At 43.0% G+C, this 24173-nt stretch overlaps 1 protein-coding gene across 16 annotated transcripts in view; it reads right to left on the reverse strand.

The window, feature by feature from the left end:
• KIAA1217 (KIAA1217 ortholog) overlaps window positions 1–24173 on the reverse strand; it is a 669685-nt gene that overhangs the window by 76509 nt on the left and 569003 nt on the right. For 14 of the 16 annotated variants that reach the window (XM_072955360.1, XM_072955357.1, XM_072955359.1 and 11 more), the window contains 2 exons: window positions 19149–19347; window positions 15174–15267 (listed from right to left, as the gene is read on the reverse strand). In XM_072955360.1, coding sequence (XP_072811461.1) covers window positions 15174–15267; window positions 19149–19347 — 293 coding nt within the window. Of the gene's footprint in view, window positions 1–4988; window positions 5089–15173; window positions 15268–16010; window positions 16156–19148; window positions 19348–24173 lie in introns of those variants that run through there. The other 2 variants (XM_072955364.1, XM_015243254.3) reach the window with 2 other exon arrangements.

The raw sequence follows: 24173 nt of genomic DNA on the forward strand, positions 1-24173 counted from the left end.
AAACGTTTATCTTGTGGTATTGCTCAAAAAAATTATTTTTGGCTTTTTTGTGGGTATAGCAAAGTGGCGATTGAATGCAAAAGCAGACATGTTGTGTTACTGAGCATATATGCTGAGATGGCTTTTGCACATGTATTCACTGTACATTTAAAATATAAAAATGCATTTGGGTCATTTTCATATTATTAAAATGCACCATGTATATGCGTACATATCTGTAGATAAAAATTCTCTGCCCAAATTAAAAATATCAAAATACCACATTTGACTCATTTTCATGCTGTAGTCACAAAGTGGTACTGAATAGAAACTTATTAGCATTTCACCAAGTTTCTTCAGATCATTGTTACGAATAATAAAAAAAATACAGAAACATTTTAAAAGAACATATTTCTGTCCTAAAATGGTCAGATTAACATAATTATAGCCTGAGGTTGCCAACAGGGGCACATTTTTCATTTTCATGCGAATGCAGAGGTCCTGTCGTATCACAAGCTAATAGGCTCCTTGGTCTAAATATATACAGTAAAATCTGCAGCCAACTCCTGAAGCATTAAGATCTGAACCCTGGAGATATCTAGTGAGTAATCTGCGCTGCAGTTGAGCAGATTTTTTGTTGTTGTTTTGCAGTTACACAGCTGCTGGGATATATATTTTTAGATCCGCTTTTAAAGGCAAGCAAAAATGATATCCACTTTGTGGATATGTATCCAGAATGTTCCCTTGCTCCCTCTAGCAAGGGAGTTAGGGACCCACCTACAGAATATTCCATTCAGTCACCTTCTTCCTTGGAAGTGACTACAAGGAACAGAGCGAGGCACTCATCCTGGATGAAGCCATCAGACCCGGACCGCGACACCCAGGGCTTCAGAGGCGTGATCCACGAGAAATACGCTTTGAACTCAAAGCACAGTATAGATCCGGTCCCTGCTGGGTCTGAATTACCTCATCACTGACATCGTTAAGATTTGTTGTGTAGCTTTCTCCTTGGCAGCTCTTGCTACCATTATCAAGGGCAAACGGAAAGGAACAGGTCCAAAGAGTTCAATCAGAACAAGGGAAAGCATGACCTTTGATTTCACCGGAAAAGAAAAAAAAAAAAAAAAGAAAGAAATGAAAGAAATCAAGTGCATGTGTCGATCAACCAACTGAGGGATACATCTTCTCTGGAATTCAGGAATATGGAGTGAATTAGCGCTGCCCGAGCCAGAAGGAGCGGTCCTTCAGCTGAAATGACACACTCCACGTTCACACCTTTTACTGGAACAGGTCTTAAAGAAATAAGTCCGCACCAAAACAATGTACTGAACAGCTTGTCTTTTGGCAAGAGACTGTCACCACTTTAGCCATATCCTCACAGCAACTGTATTATTATTACTATTACTATTATTATTATTATTATTACTACTACTACTACTTTTTAATGCTTTTGTGTCAATTTTAAATTAACTTTTTAAATTTAGTTTCGATGAACAATAAAATTCATTAATTCTCAAGTTCTTTGTGCTACTTACCTTTCCAGTACTCACTACAACATTTTATAATTATGAAAATGTAAAAAACCTGTTTTTCTATGTGCTGCCAAAAATCACTGGTTCCAAATGAAGAACAACTCTGAAAGTAGTCTGAGTAGGGACATATGAAAGTTTCCAACAAGGTTATCATAGGAGCCATTTGTTTGAGCAAAGAGGCTGACTTTTGCAAATAATGCTATACTACTACTCAACCCTTTTAAGCCAAGATTGCTTTATTCAAAGAATCTCATAATTTGAAGCAGCTGGTATTTTTCAGTTGACTTGATGGCTTATTCTCCTTCCATAAAAATATTGGATAATCTAAATCTGGTTAGCTCAAAATCCATTTATTTTTGGTCCAGGCCCATCCATGCATTTCCAATTAATGAGCTGTGGCCCCATGGCAGGCCTGTGTTGCTATCCGGACAGGATGGGAAACCTGGCTGTGTTCAACCACAACGGATGGCTAAGCGCAGTCATATGTAGGGTGTTTGCCTATGTCAATGAAGAAAACACACCTTGTGGGGCCCTGAGGGGTGGGAACAAAAGCAGGAAGGCACTGGAGATGGAGAAAGACGGACTGGCGGCCTGAGCTCCAGCCCTGTTTTTGTCACTTCCGTATTCTGTGATCCTGACCAAGTCACTCCATCCACGCCAGGTCTTGCCTGGAAGGTGAATGGGTTATAAAAGGTGATGCATAGGAACTTCCTTCCACCCCTAAAACCCTATGATTCCAAGTCAGCCAGGCCTGTTTCTTGAGGTAACATCAATGACACAGATCAGGTGTATTTTCTCAGCTGCGAATCCACAGCAGCAGGTCTAGTGCCTCAGGACCAGATGGTACCCCACCTGCAAATTACACGCCAACCCCATGGGAAAAAGTGGGACAGAGAGGAAACAGTCTGGCACCAGGTGATGTGCAGCTGAAAAAACATTTTCTCCTCTTTACACAATGAACGTGTGCTTTTTCGCCTACAAGTATGTATAAAAACAACATAATTTATATAAAAGTATTTATATAAAATGCTCACCTGAGAGATTTTAGGAAAAGTGTGAAGAAAAGAATGATCCCCAGATACACCCTACTATATATAAAATAGATAAGCAGATGAACTGCATAGCACAGGGAACTATACTCATGATCTTGTAATATATATAATGGAATTATAATGAAAAATAATCTGTAAAAAAAAATATATATATAACTGAATCAATTTGCCCTACACCTGAAACTAACACAGTGTTGTAAACCAACTATATTTTAATTGAAAAAAGAGAATGATTTCCCTGGAAACCCTCTACAGAGTGAAATCTTGCACCAAGGGAGCCCGTGCTGAAGTGGTTGGACACAATCTCATAGAGTCAGGGCTACCCTGATGGGGACTCACAGAGGAGACAGAAGCAAAACCCCAGGAAGAAAGGCATCGTGCAGGTGCAAGGGATACAACTTGAAAAATGCCAGGACTTAAGCTCCCCATCAGGGGAAATTTCCGCTAACATCTATATCGATATTTATGAGAGCCAAGCCAAGAGATGAGGTTTGGATATCAAAGGGCAGAGGGCGTGGCGTTAAACCTCTCCTGATCTCTCCAGCAACGGCTAAGAGTCCCAGCCAAGGCTGGAGGAAGAGGAAGGTCCTGCTCCCATCGACTTTCCATTGTGTTGGTTGTTAGCCAGCCCTGGATTTTATGCAGCAATGGAGTGGGAAACAAGTTGCTTTGATCCCGCAAGCCCAAGTTCAGGGCTGGGATGAGCAGCTGCATCTCTGCTGATGCTGTTGGCAGTAATTACTTTGCATCGCAAATCACCAGGATATTTTTGCCTCCGTGTGTATGTCTCAATATTTGGGCGGTGCGGGTCCGGGGTGGGGGTTGTCGAGAGCAACTAGTCTCTGCTTCCAGAACCCTCCCCTTCAATGCTCTTTAACTCTCCTCCTGTCCTCTCCTGACGGCTCTGCCAGAAGTCTGGAAGGGCAGCAGACATGTAGGCAGTCTCCATTCAAAGAATTCTCACTTCCAAATCAGGCTCATGAATCAGCTCCCTGCCCTGTCCTGTGAAAAGGGTTTTTATGAGTGACACAGCACATGAAGCCAAGAAGGAAGCGGGAAGGAGGAGAGGGCAGTTCGTCCACAGTGCTCCTTGCTACCCCTGCACTGAAGTTCACTTCGAGAAAGTTGCTACCAGGTCCCTGAATAAACAACCAGTCTGATACTAGGTTTTGGATGTTACAGAACTAACAAAAAAATTTCCAAAGTTGTACGAAATAATTTATCTGGAAGCCAAATAAGCACTGCTTGTTTATAGTTATTACTTTCAAGATCAGTTATCTGTATCTGACTCGACTTGGAGATCTTAACTACTGGCAAGGAAGGGTGTGCAGAGTAGGATTTAAAAACAAGGACTAGAGAGACAGTCAGGCTGGGGTTGAATCCCAGATCTGCAGCCTTCTAGTATGTGAGCTTGACACTTAATCTCTCTCAGCCTCAGTTTTCCAATCTTAAAATGGGCATGATAGTACCTATGCCGCAGGGTTAAAATGATGACTAAATGAAAGAATATATATCATTTAAACCACACTGGGTAACAACTTCTTATCCATATTAACTCATCTAAAAATTGGGAGAAAGATATCCACAGGGATATGAATAAGCAAATCTATGCCCACATGGACTTTCAAAAGGAAACAGATTGATTTAAAGGGACAGTGCTCTTATTAAATTTCTTAAAAAAGAAATAAATGCAAAACATTGTGACAACTGTTCCAAGAGTAAGACAGAATAGTTAAGTAAATATAATTTCTGCCAAAGATTTTTTCCCCCAGGCAATCATTAAACCTGATATAACAGGCTTATATCTGTTATTAAAAAAAGGAGACACTTTTAATGTCATACATAAGGCTTAAATTGATATTTCTTAAGCAATTTTTAAAAATCAAGATAAAAGAGCACTTTATACTTTAAAAGTTAAAAGTGATTTTCACAAGGAAAAAACAAGTAATTTTTCTCTTGAATGTTGAAAGACATATACAAATTCTCCCCCTGCTCCACCAAAAATGTACCACGCCTTCAAATTTTCATTTGTCTCAGAAACTGAATGCAAGTCAACATCTTTGTGAAAACACTGAAAATTGTCTCAAAGTGCATAAATCAACGAGATCTGAACCAGCAAACAATGTTGACACTTGAAATCCTTTTCTAAATTATAAGGTTAAACAGAAACTAGTTCACAGATTTATAGAGTGGAGACAGCCCAAGGTAATTTAAGTGGATTTAAAAAAAACAGACTAACACCAATAACAAAGAAGTTCCCTTCTAAGCCGTGTGCAAGAAGTTAAAATAAAAACCTAGAATTTAAATTCCACACTGAATTGAACTGGAATACAGAAAAGTTGACTCAGTTGGATATAAATGTGCTGTAGCAGGACAGAAAAAAATTCTGAAAATCCTATTTTGTCAATAAAAGCGCAGGTCTTACCTTACATCTCCCATGAACCAGTCTCTTCTAGAAGAAACTTTCTAGACTCGCAGGGACCTTGAAACCACCCATCTCTCGAATGCTTCCAGCTCTGCCTGTCTTGATGGTAACTAAATGCAAGGCTTGGGTTTTTTTTTTTTTCTTCTTTCTTTTTCTTTACAGAAGGAAGCTTTTAGTCAAAACATGTGGTTTAAAGGAGCAGTATCCACCCTTGTTAAAACTATTTCACGGACATTCAGAGGTTTTGTTTCTACTCTATGAAAGTTAAATCTGAGTAGGAAGGCATTTTTGCTGTCCCGGAAATCAGCATAACTAAAAACCAATGCTGAGTTAACGAGAAATGTTTCTTCCATGTGTTCCGTCTGGCAGAAACTGCAAGCCATATCAAGGGAACACGTGATGTTTATAAATACAATATGGTTCATGTTGTCATAACCTTTCAATGACAAAAAAAAAAAAAAAAAAAAAGCACAAGGAAAAGCCAGAAGCCACACACAGCAGGAAAGATGAGATTTGTATCACTTGGAAGCCACATATCAGATATGCACATATTATTCTTTCTTGCTTCTTAAAAAATAAAGTAGAGCTGGAAGCAGCGAGGAGGGAAGAAAATACCTACCTTGTTCCAGATAGCCACTGAATTAAAATGTGTTTGCCTAGCTAATCATTTCAATAAGAGTAATTCCTTATGAACTGCAACACACACGTCTTTTCGCCTGTCAGAAAGACACGTCATAAAAGGGACATAATTAGGTACATCCCTCCTAAGCCAGTTCCACTGTGTTAACTCAAGCAAATAATAGAATGAAGGCAAGATGTCACAGAGCCTGCGACAGATGTGAAAATTACAGATGTCTGTGCCATATTGATGACTGACTTTCTGATCTACGGAGATCTGTGACAGCAGATACCATTACTTGGTCACTGTTATATCTTTGGAATCTTGTACAACAAGCATGAACCGCAGGAGGGACTCAGGGACTCAATAAATGAGGGCTGGGTGACTGAGGAAGTGAAGCTTCTCAACAACAGAGGCAGCTTCCAAAATCATCACTCCTGCATCTGAGTTTGGAGGTATTTGAAATACTGATCACCAATTCAATTTCAAAGCAAGATCTGTCCTGCTGAGTTATAAATACAGTAAACCAAGATCTGTCTTATTTAAAATTTTTTTTTCTTTTGGGGGTAATTAGGTTTATTTGTTTTCGTTTTTGTTTTTGTTTTGATGGTTCTAGGGATTGACAGGACCTTGTGCATGCTAGGCTTGTACTCTACCACTGAGCTATACTCTCTTCCTAAGATCTGTCTTATTTAATTTATTATCCAGAGATTTGCTTTCTTTAGACCATGGGTGAATCTAAGTCTTGAAAATAAAATGCAGGTATGTGTGCATTTCTGACAATCACTTAGTTTAACCTGACAAATCTGTTATTCTCATCTTAAATTATGGGGTAATTAACTGAGGTAAAATTGTATTTATAGGATGGATCATTTTGTTAGAATAGACATTCTTATTTCTCATTTTGGTCAGGAACTACTCCTGGGATAAACAAGGAAGTGTTCTGTAAACCTCAAATGTTTACATGTGCAAATCATTGTACCGGTCTGAGCAGAGAAGGCATTAGCTGAACGTTTCATGATAGGACAAGTGCTGACGTGAGACCCTTTACTGTCCAGAGATTTAATGAGAATTTCGTCTAAGCAGGACATTGTCCTAGGAAAACACAGAGAGTGTGAAGATGAATGGAGTAGGGGCTTTGCCCCCCAAGAAGCTTGGAGTTTAGAGAAGAACTTAAGAGATAATACATCAGTAAGTACAGACAGGCAGGGAAAGGTAAGTGTCCTAAAAGATGGGGTGTGGGAGAGACAGGTCAGGGTCTATTGAATCAGAGAAGGGACAGTGGTGAGTGAGGCTTGGAGAAGAGAGGAGTAGGGAAGGCTGGATGAAGATAGTGGCTTTTGAGTTGGGTCTTCCAACATGGGCAGCACAAAATGTGGGGGAGAGGGAGAGGGTACTCCCACACTGTGGGTGGGACTGTAAATTGGTGTAGCCACTATGGAAAACAGTATGGAGACTCCTCAAAAAAGAAAAAGAAAAGAAAAAGAAAAGAAGAATAGAACTATCATATGACCCAGCTATTCTACTTACGGGTATTTATTCAAAGAACACAAGAACACTCATTTGAAAAGATAACTGTACCCCCATGTTCACTGCAGCATTATTTACAATTGCCAATATATGGAAACAACCTAAGGGTCCATCTGTGGATGAATAGATAAAAAGATGTGAAACATACACAGGCATACATATACATACACACAATGGAATACTACTCAGCCATGAAAAAGAACAAAAGCTTGCCATTTGCAACAACAGGGATGGACCTGGAGGGCACTGTGTTAAGTGAAGTAAGCCAGACAGAGAAAGACAAATACCATATGATTTCACACATGTGTGGAATCTAAAGAAACAAAAACACCAAAATCAATAAGCAAACAAAATAAAAACAAACTCACAGATGTAGAGAAGAGGTTGGTAGTTATCAGAGGGAAAGGAGGTTGGAGGGAGGGCGATATGGGTGAAGAGGGTCAACTGGATGGTAATGGATGGAAACTTGACGCGTGGTGGTGATCACTCTGTAGTGCATACAGATGCTGTACACCTAAAACTTATATAATAAAAAAAAATGGTGGCATGTGGACAGTGATGATGAAGACGTTAGTGTAGGGCAGGACAGAGCAGTGACCACTGGAGTGATCAAAAGGCCACTTCTGGAGCTGGCCTGTCTGGCTCTGAATTGAGCTCCACCTCTGATGAACTGTGTGGCTTTGAGCAAGTTCCCCAACCTCTCTGACCTTCAGCTTCCAAATCTGACACAGGGGATCATAAGAATTCTTCCCATATTGGGTTGTTTTGAACAAATGAGAGAGGTTACAAGCACATTGCTCAGCACAGTACCTGGCACAGAGCAAGCGCACCATGAATGCTACTTGTTAACACCACTGCCATTACGGGAGTGTAAAGAACACCAGGGCGGTTGGGTCAAGGAGGACCTTGAACGAAAGAAAATTAGCTAGAAGTGTTTTCCAAAATTTCTATTTCTAAGGGATTCTCTTGTCTTTCATTTCTATAGGATTACTTCATCCTCCCTCAAATCCCAAACCTCTTCTTAACCAGAGCACTGCCCTGTGGAAAGAGGGCTCTGAGCTTGAAGGCATGACCACTGTGGACAGACGGACGAAATGGCACACACTTCTTTTTGTCTATTCTTTTTTGTTTTGTTTTGCTTTTGGTGGGATATCTTTTTAGCCCAGCCAGAAGAGAACAGAATGGAGCATGTTAAACATAAAAAAAGGCCAGGAAAGAGACACACTATAGAATTAAGAAGTGTAACAAATATTTAAAAAGGATTTTTATATGTTCTAAAATCTCATTAGGAGGATCATTTCAAGACTTACAAAACCTGAAATGTCAAGGAAGGGAGGCTGTGGGCTAAATACAGAGTCAGAAAGAACTGGGTTCAAATCCAATGTGCGACATGCACCAGCTGTTCGGGCCTGGGCAAGGCATCACTGGTCTCAATTTTATCCTCTGTAAAAATTGAGTTGTTATCCCTACTTTGCAGACTTGTTGACTAATTTAAATAACATATAACTATTTAACACACTGCCTTCTATGTGGACACAGAAAGATCTATTATCTTATAACCAGAAACACAATGATATAAATGAATACGACTTAAATCCTGACTGATTCCACAAAGAAATTAACAGAGTTCACATAAATAATTATAATTCTGCCCCCCAAAAGTCAAAGTGGAACATATGACAGAGAGAAGATGAAAGTAGGAAAATTAAAAAGAGAAGGCAGGCACGAAGCCAGCACACAACCAACACACACGCTGTAAATGCCTGGACGCTGGCTGTGGGTGGGCCACAAATTTAATTCTAAGCTTTACAGTAGCAACACAAAGAGGGAAAATGATCACTTGCAAGATTCAAAGGGTCCATACGATAAAAATAAACCAGGAGCAACACAACTATTTCTGATGATGCGAACAGGGAGACATTTTTCCGGTGGGTTCTCATTAATGACAGAAAAATGAACAATACACTATTTGTAGCACCGTCATGAGAGTACGAAGCCTGAGTTTAACAAGCGTTTACACTCGCCATGGGTGAGACAACGCGACTGGCTTTTGGAAGGATAACAGATGAGCGTGAGCTGCGTGTGCCGCTGGAGAACTCACATTCTTGTGGATGAGATAAACACGCATCTAAATGATGCAAATACCAGGGGAATGTGCAACATGCGCCCCAAAAGCAAAGATTCAATCTGACAGGGAAAGCTTTGTGGGGTAGGCAGGCTTTCATCTGGCCTCTAAAACCCAAGTGTTTATTTTCTTAACCTTCTATTACAGATAGTTCACCATAAAAGTAAGTAAAGAAAATAACAAAATGAACTCCCATCATCCAGCTTTGACATTTTTCAGCATTTTACCACTTTCGTGTCACCTAGTTCTCCTTTTGGGGTTTGCTCTGCTGGAAGCATGTTAAAACAAATCTCACCTGTCGTGCCATTTTAGCCTATAAATACTTGAGTGTGTCTCATTCTTTAAAAACATAAGCACCAAGCCATTATTATACCCAACAGAATTGCTGGTGATCCCTTAATATTATCTGATTTCTAACACATGTGCAGATTTCCCAAATAGTTTCAAAGATGTCGTTTACAGTTGGTTTGCTCCAATCAGGATCCAAACATGGTGCACATATGGTCTTTGGCTGTTACGGGATAGAGGGGACCTGAGAAATTTAACAGGGTCCCCTCCCACCCTTTTTTCATGCTGGCAGCATGTGCATTTCAGTGTATTTCAGAGACTGAGTGAGAATGGTGAGGCGGCTCTGCTTCGGTGCTGGGATGGAGATGATACTGACCATCAGCTGGGCTCTTCTTTGTACAGCATGAAGTCGGGCTTAGGAGGTGTCTTGGAAGGGAGTTGATAGATTGGAATGAAAAGAGCTGGGGAGACTGGTTAAAGGCTGGTCCATAACTGACTGATAGAAAAATGGTGACCACTATTAACTCCAGCATCAGAGCCATGCTGCTGAGAGCCTGGGACCTGCAGCCAAGCTGCCTGGATTCAGATCTCAGCTCTGCGCCTCTCCAGCTGCCGACCTCGGGCATTTCTTAACATACATAAGCAACTGTTTTCTGAGCTATAAACACAAGGCCTCACACCAACACCTGCCTGAAAATGTCTTGAGGATTTAAATGAAATTACCCATGAAGGTGCTTAGTCGGTGCACAAAAAAGTTAGCTATTATCAGTAAAGGGGTCCGGGCAACAGCAGAAGGGCCACCTGTAAGAGGCCCTGCGGAGTGAAATGGACGGGCTCTGGTGACTGGTGGGGTGTGTTGACAGACAGGGGTTAGGCAACTGAAGAATCAGTGATAACTCTTTAAATCTCTTCTCTCTTCACCCTTCAAAACATACGGGCACGTGCACTCTTATACGTACCATCACCATCACTCCATCATTGGCAAAGATAGAAAAACAAGGAGGAAAAGGCTTGGGGAAAAAAATACTAGGATTTTTTTTCTTCAATAGGATACACTGGAAGCATATCCATGTGGTGACAAACACTTGGAAGTGGAACACTGGTCTTGAACTTGAGGGACGCGGTAGAGCTTAGGATAGAGGTTCAAGGGTCATCTACATTGACGTAACGGTTAAATCAGAAGTGAGACAATAATGTCAAGTGAAAAGGTGCAGATTAAGCAAAAGGAGCAAATTAAAACAATCACACAGAGGAGAAGCCTGCCTGAAGTCACAGAGACCATTTATAAGGCGGGAGGGAATTAGAAGACTGAGTGAATGAAAGAGGCTGAGGTGTTTGCAGTCAGGCAAGGGATTTTGAAATGGCAGTGTAATGGAAACAAAGGTTTCTAAGGAGACTGCCCATCGGTGTCAGATGAAGAGCTCAAATAGAAGAGGTCTGAGAGGCAGCGACTGATTTGGGTATCAGGAAGTAATTTAAGATGCAAGGCAAATTTGGGGGTACGTGTTCTAAATGCAAATCTGGAAGCTGTCTACACGGAAGTAAAAATTAAACACATACAGGAAGGAGAGAACTTAACGATGGGAGCAGAGAATCTCGGGAAGTCATCTCAAAGCACACAAGAAGGTGGAAAAGCCCCCAAACTGTGGAAAAGCCACTGAGTTTGCGGAACAGGCAGCCCCTGGTACCCTCTGAGAGTCAGGGGATGGAATGGCTCATCTTCCGAGGTGCATATGTGTGAATTACAAACCCGTGAGTACATATATAATTTTGGCAAAAGGGCTCGTTCCATGTGGTGAGCTCAGTCCCCCTGGGAACTGAACTATCAAAGCTACTATCTAATGTGACAAAAACGAAAGCAAGGCGATTCATTTAGATCAGGGTGATTTGTACCCATGTGTAAAGAATCAAGCGAAGCTCAGTTCCAGCAGAGAACCCCAAGTCTCACTGCCCAGCCCAGTCTCAACTCCAGAAGAAACAAAAACTCTAAATGGAAAATACATGTACTCCAATGTTTATAGCAGCACTATTTACAACAGCCAAAAAGACATGGAAACCCAAGAGTCCATGAACAGATGACTGGCTTGAGAAGATGTGGTGCACACACACACACACACAGTGGAATATTACTCAGCCATAAAAAGAATGAAATACTGCCATTTGCAGCAACATGGATGGACCTAGAGATTATCATACTTAGTGAAGTCAGACAGAGAAAGACAAATACTATATGGTATCGCTTATATGTGGAATCTAAAAATAATAATAATGAATCTATATACAAACCAGAAACAGACTCATAGACGTAGAAAGCAAACTTAAGATTACCAAAGGGGAAGGGGAGAGGGACAAATTGGGAGTATGGGCTTAACAGATACAAACTACTGTACCTAAAATAGATAAGCAACAAGGATTTACTGTATATTCAGTATCTTGGCAATAATCTATAATGGAAAATAATCTGAAAAAATAAAACTGAATCAATCCCTTTGCTGTACACCTGAAACTAACACAATATTGTATGTCAACTGTAGTTCACTTTAAAAATTAATTAATTAAAAAAATGCTCAGCTAGATGCTCGATGAAAAATTAGGCACGTGCCTTCTCCCACCAAGCATCTATTCCATGCAAGCCCAGCGTTAATGCTTAGGCTACCACACTTCCTGAGTGACCCCACGACATCATAGATAGCCCTGCTCTGGAGAACTGACTGTTTTATATCCAGAGTCTTAACATTTTCTTTTTCTCTCCTAGTCAAGATATGAAATTCATCGTGTAAGGAAAGTCTCTGAGGCCACTGCAAGGATCTGGTGTTGCTGGTGTTGTGACTCTGCTTGGTCCTACCAGGGTTTTCCATGATATGCATCTATATACTGGTAATGCGTGCACAACTGGGAGGTCTGTCCACCCTCTGGAGGCTTGTGGATGAGGACGAATGACATCAGGCCCATGGCTGCATAACTGACTCAGGTGAGCAGTTATCCTCAGATTCCTTCCCGCCACGCACACCCTGCACACATACGGGAGGATGGAGCGCCCCCAACCCACTGCGCCGCTGGGTTTAGTCTACAGCGGTGGGCCCTGGCTTGGTTCTCCATTTCTGTTCTGTACCATCAGCAACAAGGGTTGTGCAGGTGTTCCACACAGGGCTCAACACAGCTTCCTTTCCTTCATCAAGAAGGAGGGAGAGAATCCCAGCCCCCAGAGCCCAAAGCTGAGGGTAAAGGAATTTCACGTCCTTTAGCTTCCGGAATCCGGGACTACGAGCCAAGTCACAAACTGCAGGTGTGATCACACCTACTTGGTTTTACAACTGCGTTCTCTTTCTCATTTCTAAGTTGTCTTCCCTGAAACATAAAGGTTTTTCGGTAGGTTGGATGGTGAACTTTTGTTTCTCCTCCTCTGGGGGTAACAGTTTGATGTTCTCCGCCAGAACACTGCTGTCTAAGGTAGGCTGTGGGCAACTCTGAACGTGACCATGAGGGTCTTGTCTAAAATAAAAACAGAGCAACTTTACTGAAATCCATGGCAAAAGTTCTGAACCCTAGTAGGCTCTGCCCATATGGTGTCTATTTGAGTTTCTCCGTGCTCACCGCTGGCCCTTACAGAGGTACCACATCTGCTTAAGAGTTAAAAACAGGTGTCCTCCCCAGCCATAAACAAGATTTTCAGAGGCAATTCGGGGCCCCCGGGTGGGCTCTGCGTAACAAAAACAGAACTTTGAACATGAAACTCCAGTTTGAAGGCTAGACATATCGAAAAATGAAGATATCTGAGGGAGCAAAGACGCTTAAGAATGTCACTGAGAAAGAGAGAAATGAAGTCATGAAAAGCCATGAGTCCCATCACAGTCAGTGCATGCTTCGCGATTAGCGTGACTCCATCTGTCTTCATGTGGTGCTGGTTTACATTTAAAGTGTCACCGCCTAAAAATAAACCTCAAACCCCTCGCTTTTCTGAAGTAGCAGCACAGCCTTCACTTGAAATCACACATCGTTCCTGACATAAAAAAGCAGCCGTGGAGCATGTAAGAGGCCTTTTCCTCCAAAAGGATGTAGGCTCTGATCCCGCAATGTCAGCACCCATATTCCAAGTCCAGAATGACGCAGAAATCCTTCTGGAACTTTCTATCAGAGCTCCTGGCCTCTTGGTCCTAAATTCACAGACTCCGTGTGGTAGGCAGAACAAAGATGCCCATGTCCTCATCCCCAGAACCTATGACTACACAGGAAAGCAGACTAAAGCGGCCACTGAGCTGACCCTAATATAAGGAGATTATTCTGAAGTATCGGGCCCAGTGTAATCCTGTGTCCTTAACAGTGGGAGGAGTAGAGCTGGAGATGCGATGACAGAAGCAGGGTCAGAGAGATACCATTTTGCTGGGTTTAAAGATGGAGGAAGAGGGATGGAAGCTGAGGAATGTGGGTAGCCTTTAGAAGCTGGAAAAAGAAAAAAAAAAAAAAGGAAGCATACTCACACTAGAGCTTCCAGAAAGGAATGCCAGTGACCCCTTGACTTTAGTCCACTGAAGTTAGATCAGACTTCTGACATCTAGAACTGTTAGATAGTAAATCTGTGTCCCTTTAAGCCACTAAATGTAACAGTTTGTTACAGCAGCAGTAGAAACCTAATACCTACTGCCAGGAAGCAGAGAGAGTCTTATTTCAAGAATCCTGTTGCAACTCCAGGACAGACGGTGCCGGCGTTTCTTTGGCAATAAAATCTACTCATTTACTTTTTTTCTAGTTAAAGTCCAGCATCCAGTGCTAACCCTTAAAAAGGATGATATAAAATGTGGGAGGCACCCTCTACATTTGTGTGGGGTGATGGGGTGGGGTAGGGGGAAAGGTGCCATTGGGGGAAGTTAATCATTTTCCCCCCTCATTTTTACCGCAGAAGGTAGCACTATTGTCAGTAACTCAGTCCCACCTAGTGGACCTGCATTAGTGTGATTTTACAATCTGTCTTTTCAGTTTCTCTGTTCTTTAGACTTCAAAACGTTCCTGTGTGTTTTGAATGTTTGGATAATCTTCTATGGTGATCTAAATGTAGACATTTTTAGCTCCCAAAGCATGCAGATTTTTGTACTATGCCCTCAACATGATCCAGGTTGAGATTTGATAATATTTAACACAGCACAACAGCAAACGGACCCGAATTAGAGGGTGAATAATTTAATTAGAACGCTAGGACTTGAAATAGCTGATATAAGAATATTAACAGATTCTACATGCAGTTGTGCATGGGTTTTGTTGTCAATTTTGTGTTAATTTTGTTTTAACCAGAAGAAAAATAGCAAGAGATCCTCTGAGCAAGTTAATGTATTGTGGACCTGGGATCCTTTCATGTACAGATTTTCAGGACCCCCCCCGTGGAGTGAGGACATACCTAAACTCCATGCTTAGAGATGAATTAGGATGTGTCAGGCCCTGTTTCAATCCGTTTGCTCCAAATGACCAGGAAATCTGATTTCTCTACTAAGGAATAAATAATGAGTCATCAGACAAGAGGAAGAGCCCCCAAAACCTGGTATTGGGGTGTGATTATACCTGGAGCGCACGACAAAGGAAGGGATGGTTCAATTCACCGAATAAAAGTGAAAATAGAACTGAGAAGACTTACCCTCATGTCTCCGTTCACAGTTTTCGGCGTGTGGTTGAATGCGTGGGCGGGGTCCTTATTGTACACTTTGAGAAGGGATCTGTCCTGAATGTTCCTGGAATTAAAAACATCAGTAACTATGGCAGATGAAAGGAGCCTTAATTTGGCCATTTCCTTTGTCTGCCCCTAAGAATCAGGTAAAAGATTTTCACAGACGATTCAGCTGTTGTCCGCCATCATCCAGACATTAAGTTCCTTTACCATAAAAAAGGCAAAGGAGAAAAATGACTTCAGCTTTTCTTTTCTTTTCATTCCTCAAGAAAGTATTATTCTTTCTCTGCAGCTCTCCACCCATAAACATCGGGTAGCATAAATTTTCTTTCAAGATTCTGAGCAAGGAAAGCTAACACTTTAAGAAACAATAAAGCGCCCACATTTACAACACGTTCAAAGAGATTTGGTTAATATTTAAATATTTAATTGTTTACTTTGCCCAGACACCTGGTTTTCTGCTTATCTCATGAAAGCACACAAATGAAAAATGCTTTTTCCCCCTTCAAACACCTTTAGCAAGTGAAAGAAAATGTATTTGCCGTCCAGAAGGAAAAAAAAAAGTACCACAGAGATCAAAGCTAGTATTTTTACGATGCCTTTTTTTCCCCCTTCCACAGTGGATTTTTTAAAAATAATGTTCTACATACAAGTTAAATTACTGGGTGGGCAGGGTATTTTAGAAGGAAATGCAGGGGATAGATTCTTCCCCTGGTCTGCCTCTCTTTCCGAAGGCATCATTCAGAATCCTGGAGTCAGGCATAATGCAGCTAAGGACGGAAGTCCCACATCTTGCTAAGAGCCTACCTTAAAACTATTTGAGAGCATATGAGTGTCTGCGAAGTCCTTGTCCCTCCAAATTCAGCTTTCATCAGCAGAAGGGCCACCCAAGGCAGCTTCCACCCCGGCTACCCCGCGATTCCTGCCAAGGCCAGGGCGGGAGCTCAGGGAAGCGCGTGCAGGAGGACACGTCCCTTCCCTGCAGGTGCAGCTGCACGTTTTGTGGGCTGATCACAATCACTGGGATTACTGGGCGGTGTTTTCATTTTCAACGAAGTGGAGGATCCTTGGACTAGTTTTACCTCCCGCCTTCAAATATCCGCCGGTAATCGCTTTGAAGCAATGACTAGCCCAAGCTTGCAGGGTTGCTGCAAACTTTGAGCAGCTCATTAGAAATTTGCTTGGGGGTGGGGGCGGGGGGTGTGCAGTCCTTGTTATTAGAAGAGACCAGGTTCCCAGGAAGGGACGAATTCACAGAAGGAAAGGATGCGGGGATATCACTGCAGGAACTCACCCTGGGGCTGGGGTCGGGGGACAAAGCCACAAGGGACGATGTGAAGAAACTGAAAACCTTACTTGAGCCACGAACCAAAACTTCATGTGGTTCTGAAGGTATTTAAAACACAGGAGTGGGTTTATAATTAATTTAGAAACATGTTCATCCAAGATGAACCAACAGGAAAGGCCCAGACTGCATTTACCATGGCAACATTTACAACACAGCATTTCAACCTAAACTCTCTGTCGCATTTCCCGAAGGAAAATATGGAGAACCCAACACCATGATGAATGAGCCAAATGTTTAACAAATATGCCCTTGCTTCAAAAATACCGGGTGTGAAATCAGATTCATCTCTGGGTTTAGAAGATTAAAGCCAGCATCTTCAGGTAAAATCTACATGATACTTTTTTTTTTTTTTGGTGGATTTGGGGTTCTATTTCATGTTGATGGTGAGAATTTATTCTACTGTTCAGATAAAGTATAATTGAGGCATTTTATGCATAAAAGCAAAGAATAGTAATTCTTTGGAAAGGGCGTCCATGTGATCATCTAGCATAAATATGATATTCATCACCAAATAAACAGTTTGTCCACTTAAATATTTTTAGATCCACTTTTTTATACGTAAACCAAAACACTGAAAAGTCAAATGATAGACAAATCTATAAACCAGCGACTTTCCACTTAAACGTATTAAATGAGATTTTTTTTTTTAAATCAGGCTCCCAGGACTGCAGCCTAAGGATCAACAAGACCATCACTTTTGCAAACAGAAACAAACTAACTGAAAATTATTAGGATTTAAGTGATCCCTTCTTGCAAGCGCTGTTTACATTTATTTTGTTGACTGAATTTGCATCAAGAAGGATCGTCTCAGTTTGGAAGTTCGGGGACCTTTTCGTCTCTGTCTTCCCTCCCATTTCTCTTTTTGCGACTAGGTCACAACACTCCCAAAGAATATGTGAATAAAGTCTTGGTAATACTGTGAGGCTTGGGAAACCCTCTAGAAAATCATGACTCACTGTAATACAAAAATTCTTGCACAGGCTGCAAGACAGTGGGGTCCAATTGCTTATAATAATCTCACCAGCCTTGAACTCCACAGTCAAACATGCCTTTATGTAGTTTCCTGCGTATCTATTATTACCATATCCCTCAATTTCTCTAACTGCAAAATGCAAAAATTCAAAGATTGTCATAAAACAGCACATCTGTGTAAAGACGGCACGAGATTATACTGGGAACATACTCTCTAAATATAACGTGCTTAGTTCACGTTTAAGTTTATGCTTTGTAAATTGAGAATTTTTTTTGGTGACAGCTTGATTAATAATTTATTTCAAAAAACAAACATGAATTTTCTGATAGCCATGAATATTTAAACGTGTTTTTAAAAAGCAGGGAGGGTGTGCAAGAGATACAGCACCTATACCTTCGGGTATGTGTCAAATGTTGAAAGCTCTAAATTACTCATACACCTTGGCACACGCCTAACTATGTCATTTCTGATCATTGTCAGATATCTGTCAGTTTACATTTATCATTTGCTGGAGGCATATTTTTTTGAAAAAGTGGTTCTTACTAATTCCACGATGAAGAAACAGGACAGCCTGCTATCCCCACAGAGAAGGGACCCATAAATCCATGGTGGGGCCCAGCTGCGTTGGGGAGAAAACATTTTGAGGGAATAAAAAAATCCTGACCGAGAATGTGAACAGTCAGGCTGGGGCTGAGTTTGGAAAGTAATTGGCTCTGTGACTTTGAATAAGTCTCTTAACGTTTATGCATCTTAGTTATTGGTCCCATCAAATGAAAGTCACTCAATCATTTTTTCAGTTCTAAAATGTTTAGCGGCTGGACTAGCAACTGCTTGCTTGTGTTGACTGAAGTTCTGTTTCTCAGGCTTGTCTGGCTGGAAGAGATCAGACGGTCCGGTCCCTCCTGTTCTATACACACCACCACTACAGTCCATAATGGTACTTTATTTCCCTGCCACCTACCAGGGCATGGACCCATTGCACCTCGTTTTAGACTACATTTTACCAGGGACCCTGGAGAAAGCCCAGCTGGAAAGTGAGACCCTAGAATAAAGACCACTGATGTGAGAAACAAATGGAAAAGGACAATGCTTCTCAGCCTCTTTTCTTGTGCACCACAGCAGAGAGTCCCCTAAAATCCTAACCTGTTCTTGTAAATAACGGCCCAGTAGGGCCACTGCCTAACACGCCCACAGGCTCTGTCTCGGCAGATGAGCACCCTTGAGGAGGAGCTGGTTAAGGGTGCAAGTTCCACCTGTGAGCGTGACCTTCAAGTCGTCTGGTCTCGGCCCTTCTTGGTCATAGTTTCTCTTAACTCTTAGACGAACAGTGGATGGGCTCATTTCTGCCATTCTTTTCAGACATGACCTGCAAAGAGCTATGCGGGAGAAGTCTGTCCTCAGCTTTGTAAACCAGACTTTGTAAAGGACTTCTAGAAAACCAGACAGTGGATTTACACGTGGGTAGGATAAGCCTGCCAACAACAGCTGTCCTTACCTCCCCGGGGGACACGGAGAGGAGGAGGACTCAGCACCAACTGGCAGTGCAAGACGGTGGACACACACACGCACACACACCTGCATGCACACGCACACACACGCACACACAGGCGCTGTGACCGCTTACCTCACATCGTTTAATTCGTAGTAGACATTTCTGCTTTCATCTTTGATGTAAATGGCGACACTGGGCGACTCCAGCATTTTCATGGTGAGCTGCTGTGGAAAGGCACTTACGAAGAGAGCACGGATTGTGTCGGCACTGGTAATTTCGTTCGGCATCCTGAGCTGCTTGGTTTCATCTCCATACTGGAGATAAAGAACCCCTGCAAACAAGAGGCACAGAGTTCTCAGGCACAGATCAAGAGCCACACGACACGCAGGCACACGCTAAGCCACTGTTGTCCTTCCCAGAGGCAGGAATGTTCGGAACATGCAAAGCACGTAACGAGAGACGTGTGTTTGGAATTTTCGAGGAATGCACTCTCCGGTAATGACAGAAATACCCACTTTCATTCTTTGGAGTCCAGGCAGGGGCTAAAGAGGCTAATTTTCAACCATTTTAAAACCAAAAAGACAAGAAGCTAACCTTTGGTAGCCTAAAGCACAAGACAATACTTAACTCCCTTGAAAGGTCCACTTAGGAATTTGACATCATACAGTGATTTCCCGCCCCCCATATCTTTCACTAACTAGGAACACAGTCGTGATTGCAACAGTAAGCTGTAAAGTTTAAGTCCTTACAATCCGCTCAGAAATGTTTTAGGTGAAAATGGTACAATATTTCTGTGGCTCTAATACATATTTATTGAATGTTTGTACCAAATGAAATTACCTATGGGAAGAATCTGGCGCCCCGATGGTTCAGAAAGAAAATGGAACACTGGTTACATAAGGAAGAACACAAGGGCAGAATCACAGAATTTCAGAGTTCTAAGAGACACGTGGCTCCCCGTGAACCGTGCCTCCCGGCACCCACACCCCCGCAGGGTGTCCTCCCTTCCCACATGCAGTCTGGGCTTGGCCATGGGACCTGCTTTGGCCAAGGGGACATTAGCAAGTGCCATGCAAAATGGAGACCTGCTACGTGTTTGCACACGAGAGCTTGTCTTCTTGGTGAGCGTGGTCTCGGATGCTCCCTCACGGAACCAAGCTTCTGGGGAGTCCAGCAGAGCCACGTGGGGAGGCCACGTGGAAAGTGGAAGCCTTGACCAACGGCCTCCACCGAGCGTCCACGCTACAGCCAGGGCCACTGGCTAGCCATGTGGGTGAGCCACCTTGAGAGGGGAACCCTCAGCCCCAGGTGAGCCGCCCCAGCTGATGTCCTATGGAACCGAAATGAGATGTCCCCTCCAAACCCTGCCCAAACTGCAGAATCATGAGCCAATACATAACTGTGGCTGTTTTAGGTCATTATGTTTAGGGTCACTTGTTCAGAGAGATGCCTGAGACAGGGGATGGGAGATCCTGACATCTGAGTTGAATCGTACTTCTTGGGAGAATCTACGGGGCGGGCTAGTACCACTAGAGTAATCTTTGGCAGACGCAGAAGAGACTAGAATAGTGGTTAAACATGGCAGTGCATGTAACAAAGTGACTTCTGGCTCCTTCTAAAATTCCATCCCAAAAAGCATACATCAAATTAAGGGAATGAGAGAGGACACACAGTAGACAGAAGAAAGCTGGCACCAAGGTCTTCAGGTGGAGGGCTCCACAGCCTTGCAGGGTCCGGGAAGCTCAGGGCGTGGGGCACCAGACCCTGCTGAGGGCAGGAACGCAGAGTGAGCGGAAAGCAGGAGGGCTGATTGAACCCACGTCTCTACAGCAGAGCCACTGAAGAGGTTGAACCAACAGACTGGATCCAGCTCAGCAGGTGCAGGGGAGGGGGAGTGAGGTGCCCTCAGACAGGATTCTGGCAAAGGGGCTGACACCTCAGTCAGGAAACTGGAGGAAGCCCTGGAGGAAGGCTGACTGACTGCCCTCCAAGAAGAGACCAGTAGCTGTTTGAGGGTAGGGTTCAGATTCCGTCCGGTCACCCCGCTGTGAAGCAGCCGGGACCATCCACAGAAGTTTCCCATCAGTGCGGCCAGGCCAGGCCTCCCTCATGCAGGGACAGACTAGCGAGGATTAGCAGGCACTTCATAAAAGTCTCTTTCATGTCAGAAATAAACAGAAAACAGAAACTCAGAAGAGATGAGGCAGTCCAAGAAAAGGGGAACATTTGGAGAGCAAGAGTGAGCTCCGGGGACCAGGAGAAAAGGAATGAAAAATTCAGTGGAGAAAAAAGTTGACGAAATCTCAGAAAGGGGTGGGGGGGAAGGATGGGGAAAGGATGAGAACTAGTTAACAAAATAGAGAATTGCTTTAGAGCCTCCCAATTCCTAAGAATGCGGATTTGGGTAAAGAGGTCAGGAAAAACAGCACTTTTCCCCAAGTATTATACGATTTTTTTCTTCTCCCCGAACTGAAGAACATGAGATTAGACACTGAAAAGGTCTGTGATATGCTCGACGCACACGGGCTTGTCACTGAGACGTTCCAGATGGCAGGGGAAAACCAGAGGTTCCTACAAGTTCCCGGGGGTGGGGAGGCAAGTCACAAAGGATCAGGAGTCAGAAGGGCATTCCGTGTCCACAACGGTAGCCCAGAAACCAGAAACCATGGGAGGAACAGCCTCAAAAGTCTGCGATGAAATATTTTCCACCTAAAGTCTCCATTTACCCAAACCATCCATCAGGTCTTTTGTTCAAGTCAGCTTCTCAGTGAGGCCTCCCCTCACTGCCTGACCCAAAATTTCAGCACCCATTTTCTCTAATATCTCCCATCCTCTTCCCTGCTTCATTGCCGTTCCTGAGCATTTTTCACTCTATAATTCATGTTTTGATGATTGCTATCATTTATTGTCAGTCTCTCCCGCTAGAATGGAAGCCTCATGAGGCCAGGGATTTTTTGCAGGGGGAGGTAATTAGGTTTATTTACTTATTTACTAAATAAAAAACATTGGGTGGGGGGATTAAGTTTACTTATTTATTTACTTTTTAGAGGAGGTACTCAGGACTGAACCCAGGATCTTGTGCATGCTAAGCATGTGCTCTACCACTGAGCTATACCCTCCGTCCAACCAAGGATTGTTTTTAAAAACATTTTTTGTTGATGATGCTCACCATGGTATCCTTAATACCTGTGATACTGCCTGTGATATCATAGTAGGTTCTTAATAAATGTTTGTTGAATGAATAAATGAATGTATAAATGATTTATTAGTCATCCAAAAAAATGTTCATCTGGGGATCCATCTGGGCTGTAAGAGCTTTGGCTGCCTGATGCAAACAGCTTAGGAATCTCGTCCCTGGTTTGGATACAGGGGAGAACCACATTCCGAAGTGGCTGTTTCCATGAAGGGAACAGACCTTTGGCATCGGGCAGAAGCAACTCAGTTTCTCCCCTCTGTCCATCACCACTTTCATCCTCAGCTTCTTTAGGGGGTGAATTTTCCAGACTTTCCATGCTGTTAACGCATTTTTCAGAGTATAGAGAAAAACCTTTGAAGCCTGTTGGATCACAGATTGTGCAACGTTTTTGCCCCAAATGGGAGATGTGGTGACTGTCCACGTGATTGCTAATGTCATAGCCAGAGGCCAAAACCACTCTTGAGGTCTGAGCCCCAACCAGGCCTGGGCGAGGCCCCTGTACACGGGCCACTCATGGCCTCACCACAGTCAAATATCAGCTTCATTCCCCAAATCGGGCCTGGTTTTTGCTCCCACATCTGCATTCTGTACATGTGTGTGCTTGAAATAGAATTTGTAGGCTCTCAGTGAAAAAGTAAAAATTGGGCCTAAACTACAGTTACCTCAGGGTCTGGCTGGTGCAGCTGCCAGCTGGGTACACAGGTCCAGTTACAGATCATGAAAATCTAGAGAAGATGGGGAAAATGTCTTTACAAACAGAGGAGAACTGTCTTTTTACACTTGGTTCAGTTTGTCTTTCCAGTTCAGGAAAGGTATTTAGAAATGCTTAAACTCAGAAGGAATTCTCTTAATCTATGATGGCGTTTTGCTGGCACGGTGAAGAGATTCAGCCCGCTCTGGCATCCTTCCCTCGCTCGGAGTTAGTGCTGGCTGCTCCAGGTTCAGCGGAAGTCCGAAGGGCTTTGGATTTAGAAACTCCCCGTTTATGAAGAAGGGAAGAGGACAGGGGAAATGCATTGACAGGATGTCTGCTGTGTGTCAGAAATGGTACACATGCAATTTCACTGAATCAGCACCTCTAGTCGACTTGGTGTTATGGCCCGTTTCACAGAGAGGGAGAAGGAAGCTCAGAAGATCCAAGTCACTTGTCTAAAGTTACAGGTAGCAAATGGCTTAACTAACTTACGTATTCAATTTTGTCAATCCGCAGAAGCCACCCTCTCTCCCTAAAAGCATACAGTCTCTGACATTTTGCATTTAGCCACATTCGTCTCCTCCAACTGTCCTCTCTGGACCATCTTATCTGTCCTCACAACTTATACCCTGCCCATCTGCTGGAAGACGTGGAAGCATGACGGGGGCAGCTCGGAAAAAGATTCCTGTCCTGAAGTCCATGAAGACAGATGGTTAGAAGCAATCCACATGCTGGGCGGAGTGGCGGAAGGCCCAGAGCTCTGAAAGCAAGTGTTAAAGGACCTCACAACTCTTGGAGACCTTCTGAGAAGCTTGAATGCTCAAGAGTTCTTCCATACCAATGGCTCTGCCAAGAGAACATGCATTTTTCACCAAGACTCTTGGTGACATTCTGCAAAACATACAGTGCACCTGGCAGGTCACGCTGTATGACATGTCCTCATAAGCTTCTGAATCTCAGCATTGGGTTCAGAAGGTGGGACATCTTCTAAAATGTCCTTTATCTTAATATGGCACACAAAGATTTTTACCGTGTAGCCTCGCTATTTGTGTTCCTCCAAAATTCGTGTTAAAACCTCAATCCCCAGTGTGGTGGTATTTGGGGGTGGGGACTCTGGGAAGTAATTAGGTCATGAGGGTGGAGCTCCCGATGGGACCGGCACCTTTATGAGAAGAGGCATGGGAGAGTTTCTTTTCTCTCTCGGCTCTCTGGCTTGTGGGGTTACTATGACCTGCAAACCAGGAAGTCGGTCCTCCCCAGACACTCT

The sequence above is a fragment of the Vicugna pacos genome, chromosome 35 (genome assembly GCF_048564905.1).
Source record: "Vicugna pacos chromosome 35, VicPac4, whole genome shotgun sequence".
In the NCBI taxonomy this organism is placed as follows: Eukaryota; Metazoa; Chordata; class Mammalia; order Artiodactyla; family Camelidae; genus Vicugna; species Vicugna pacos.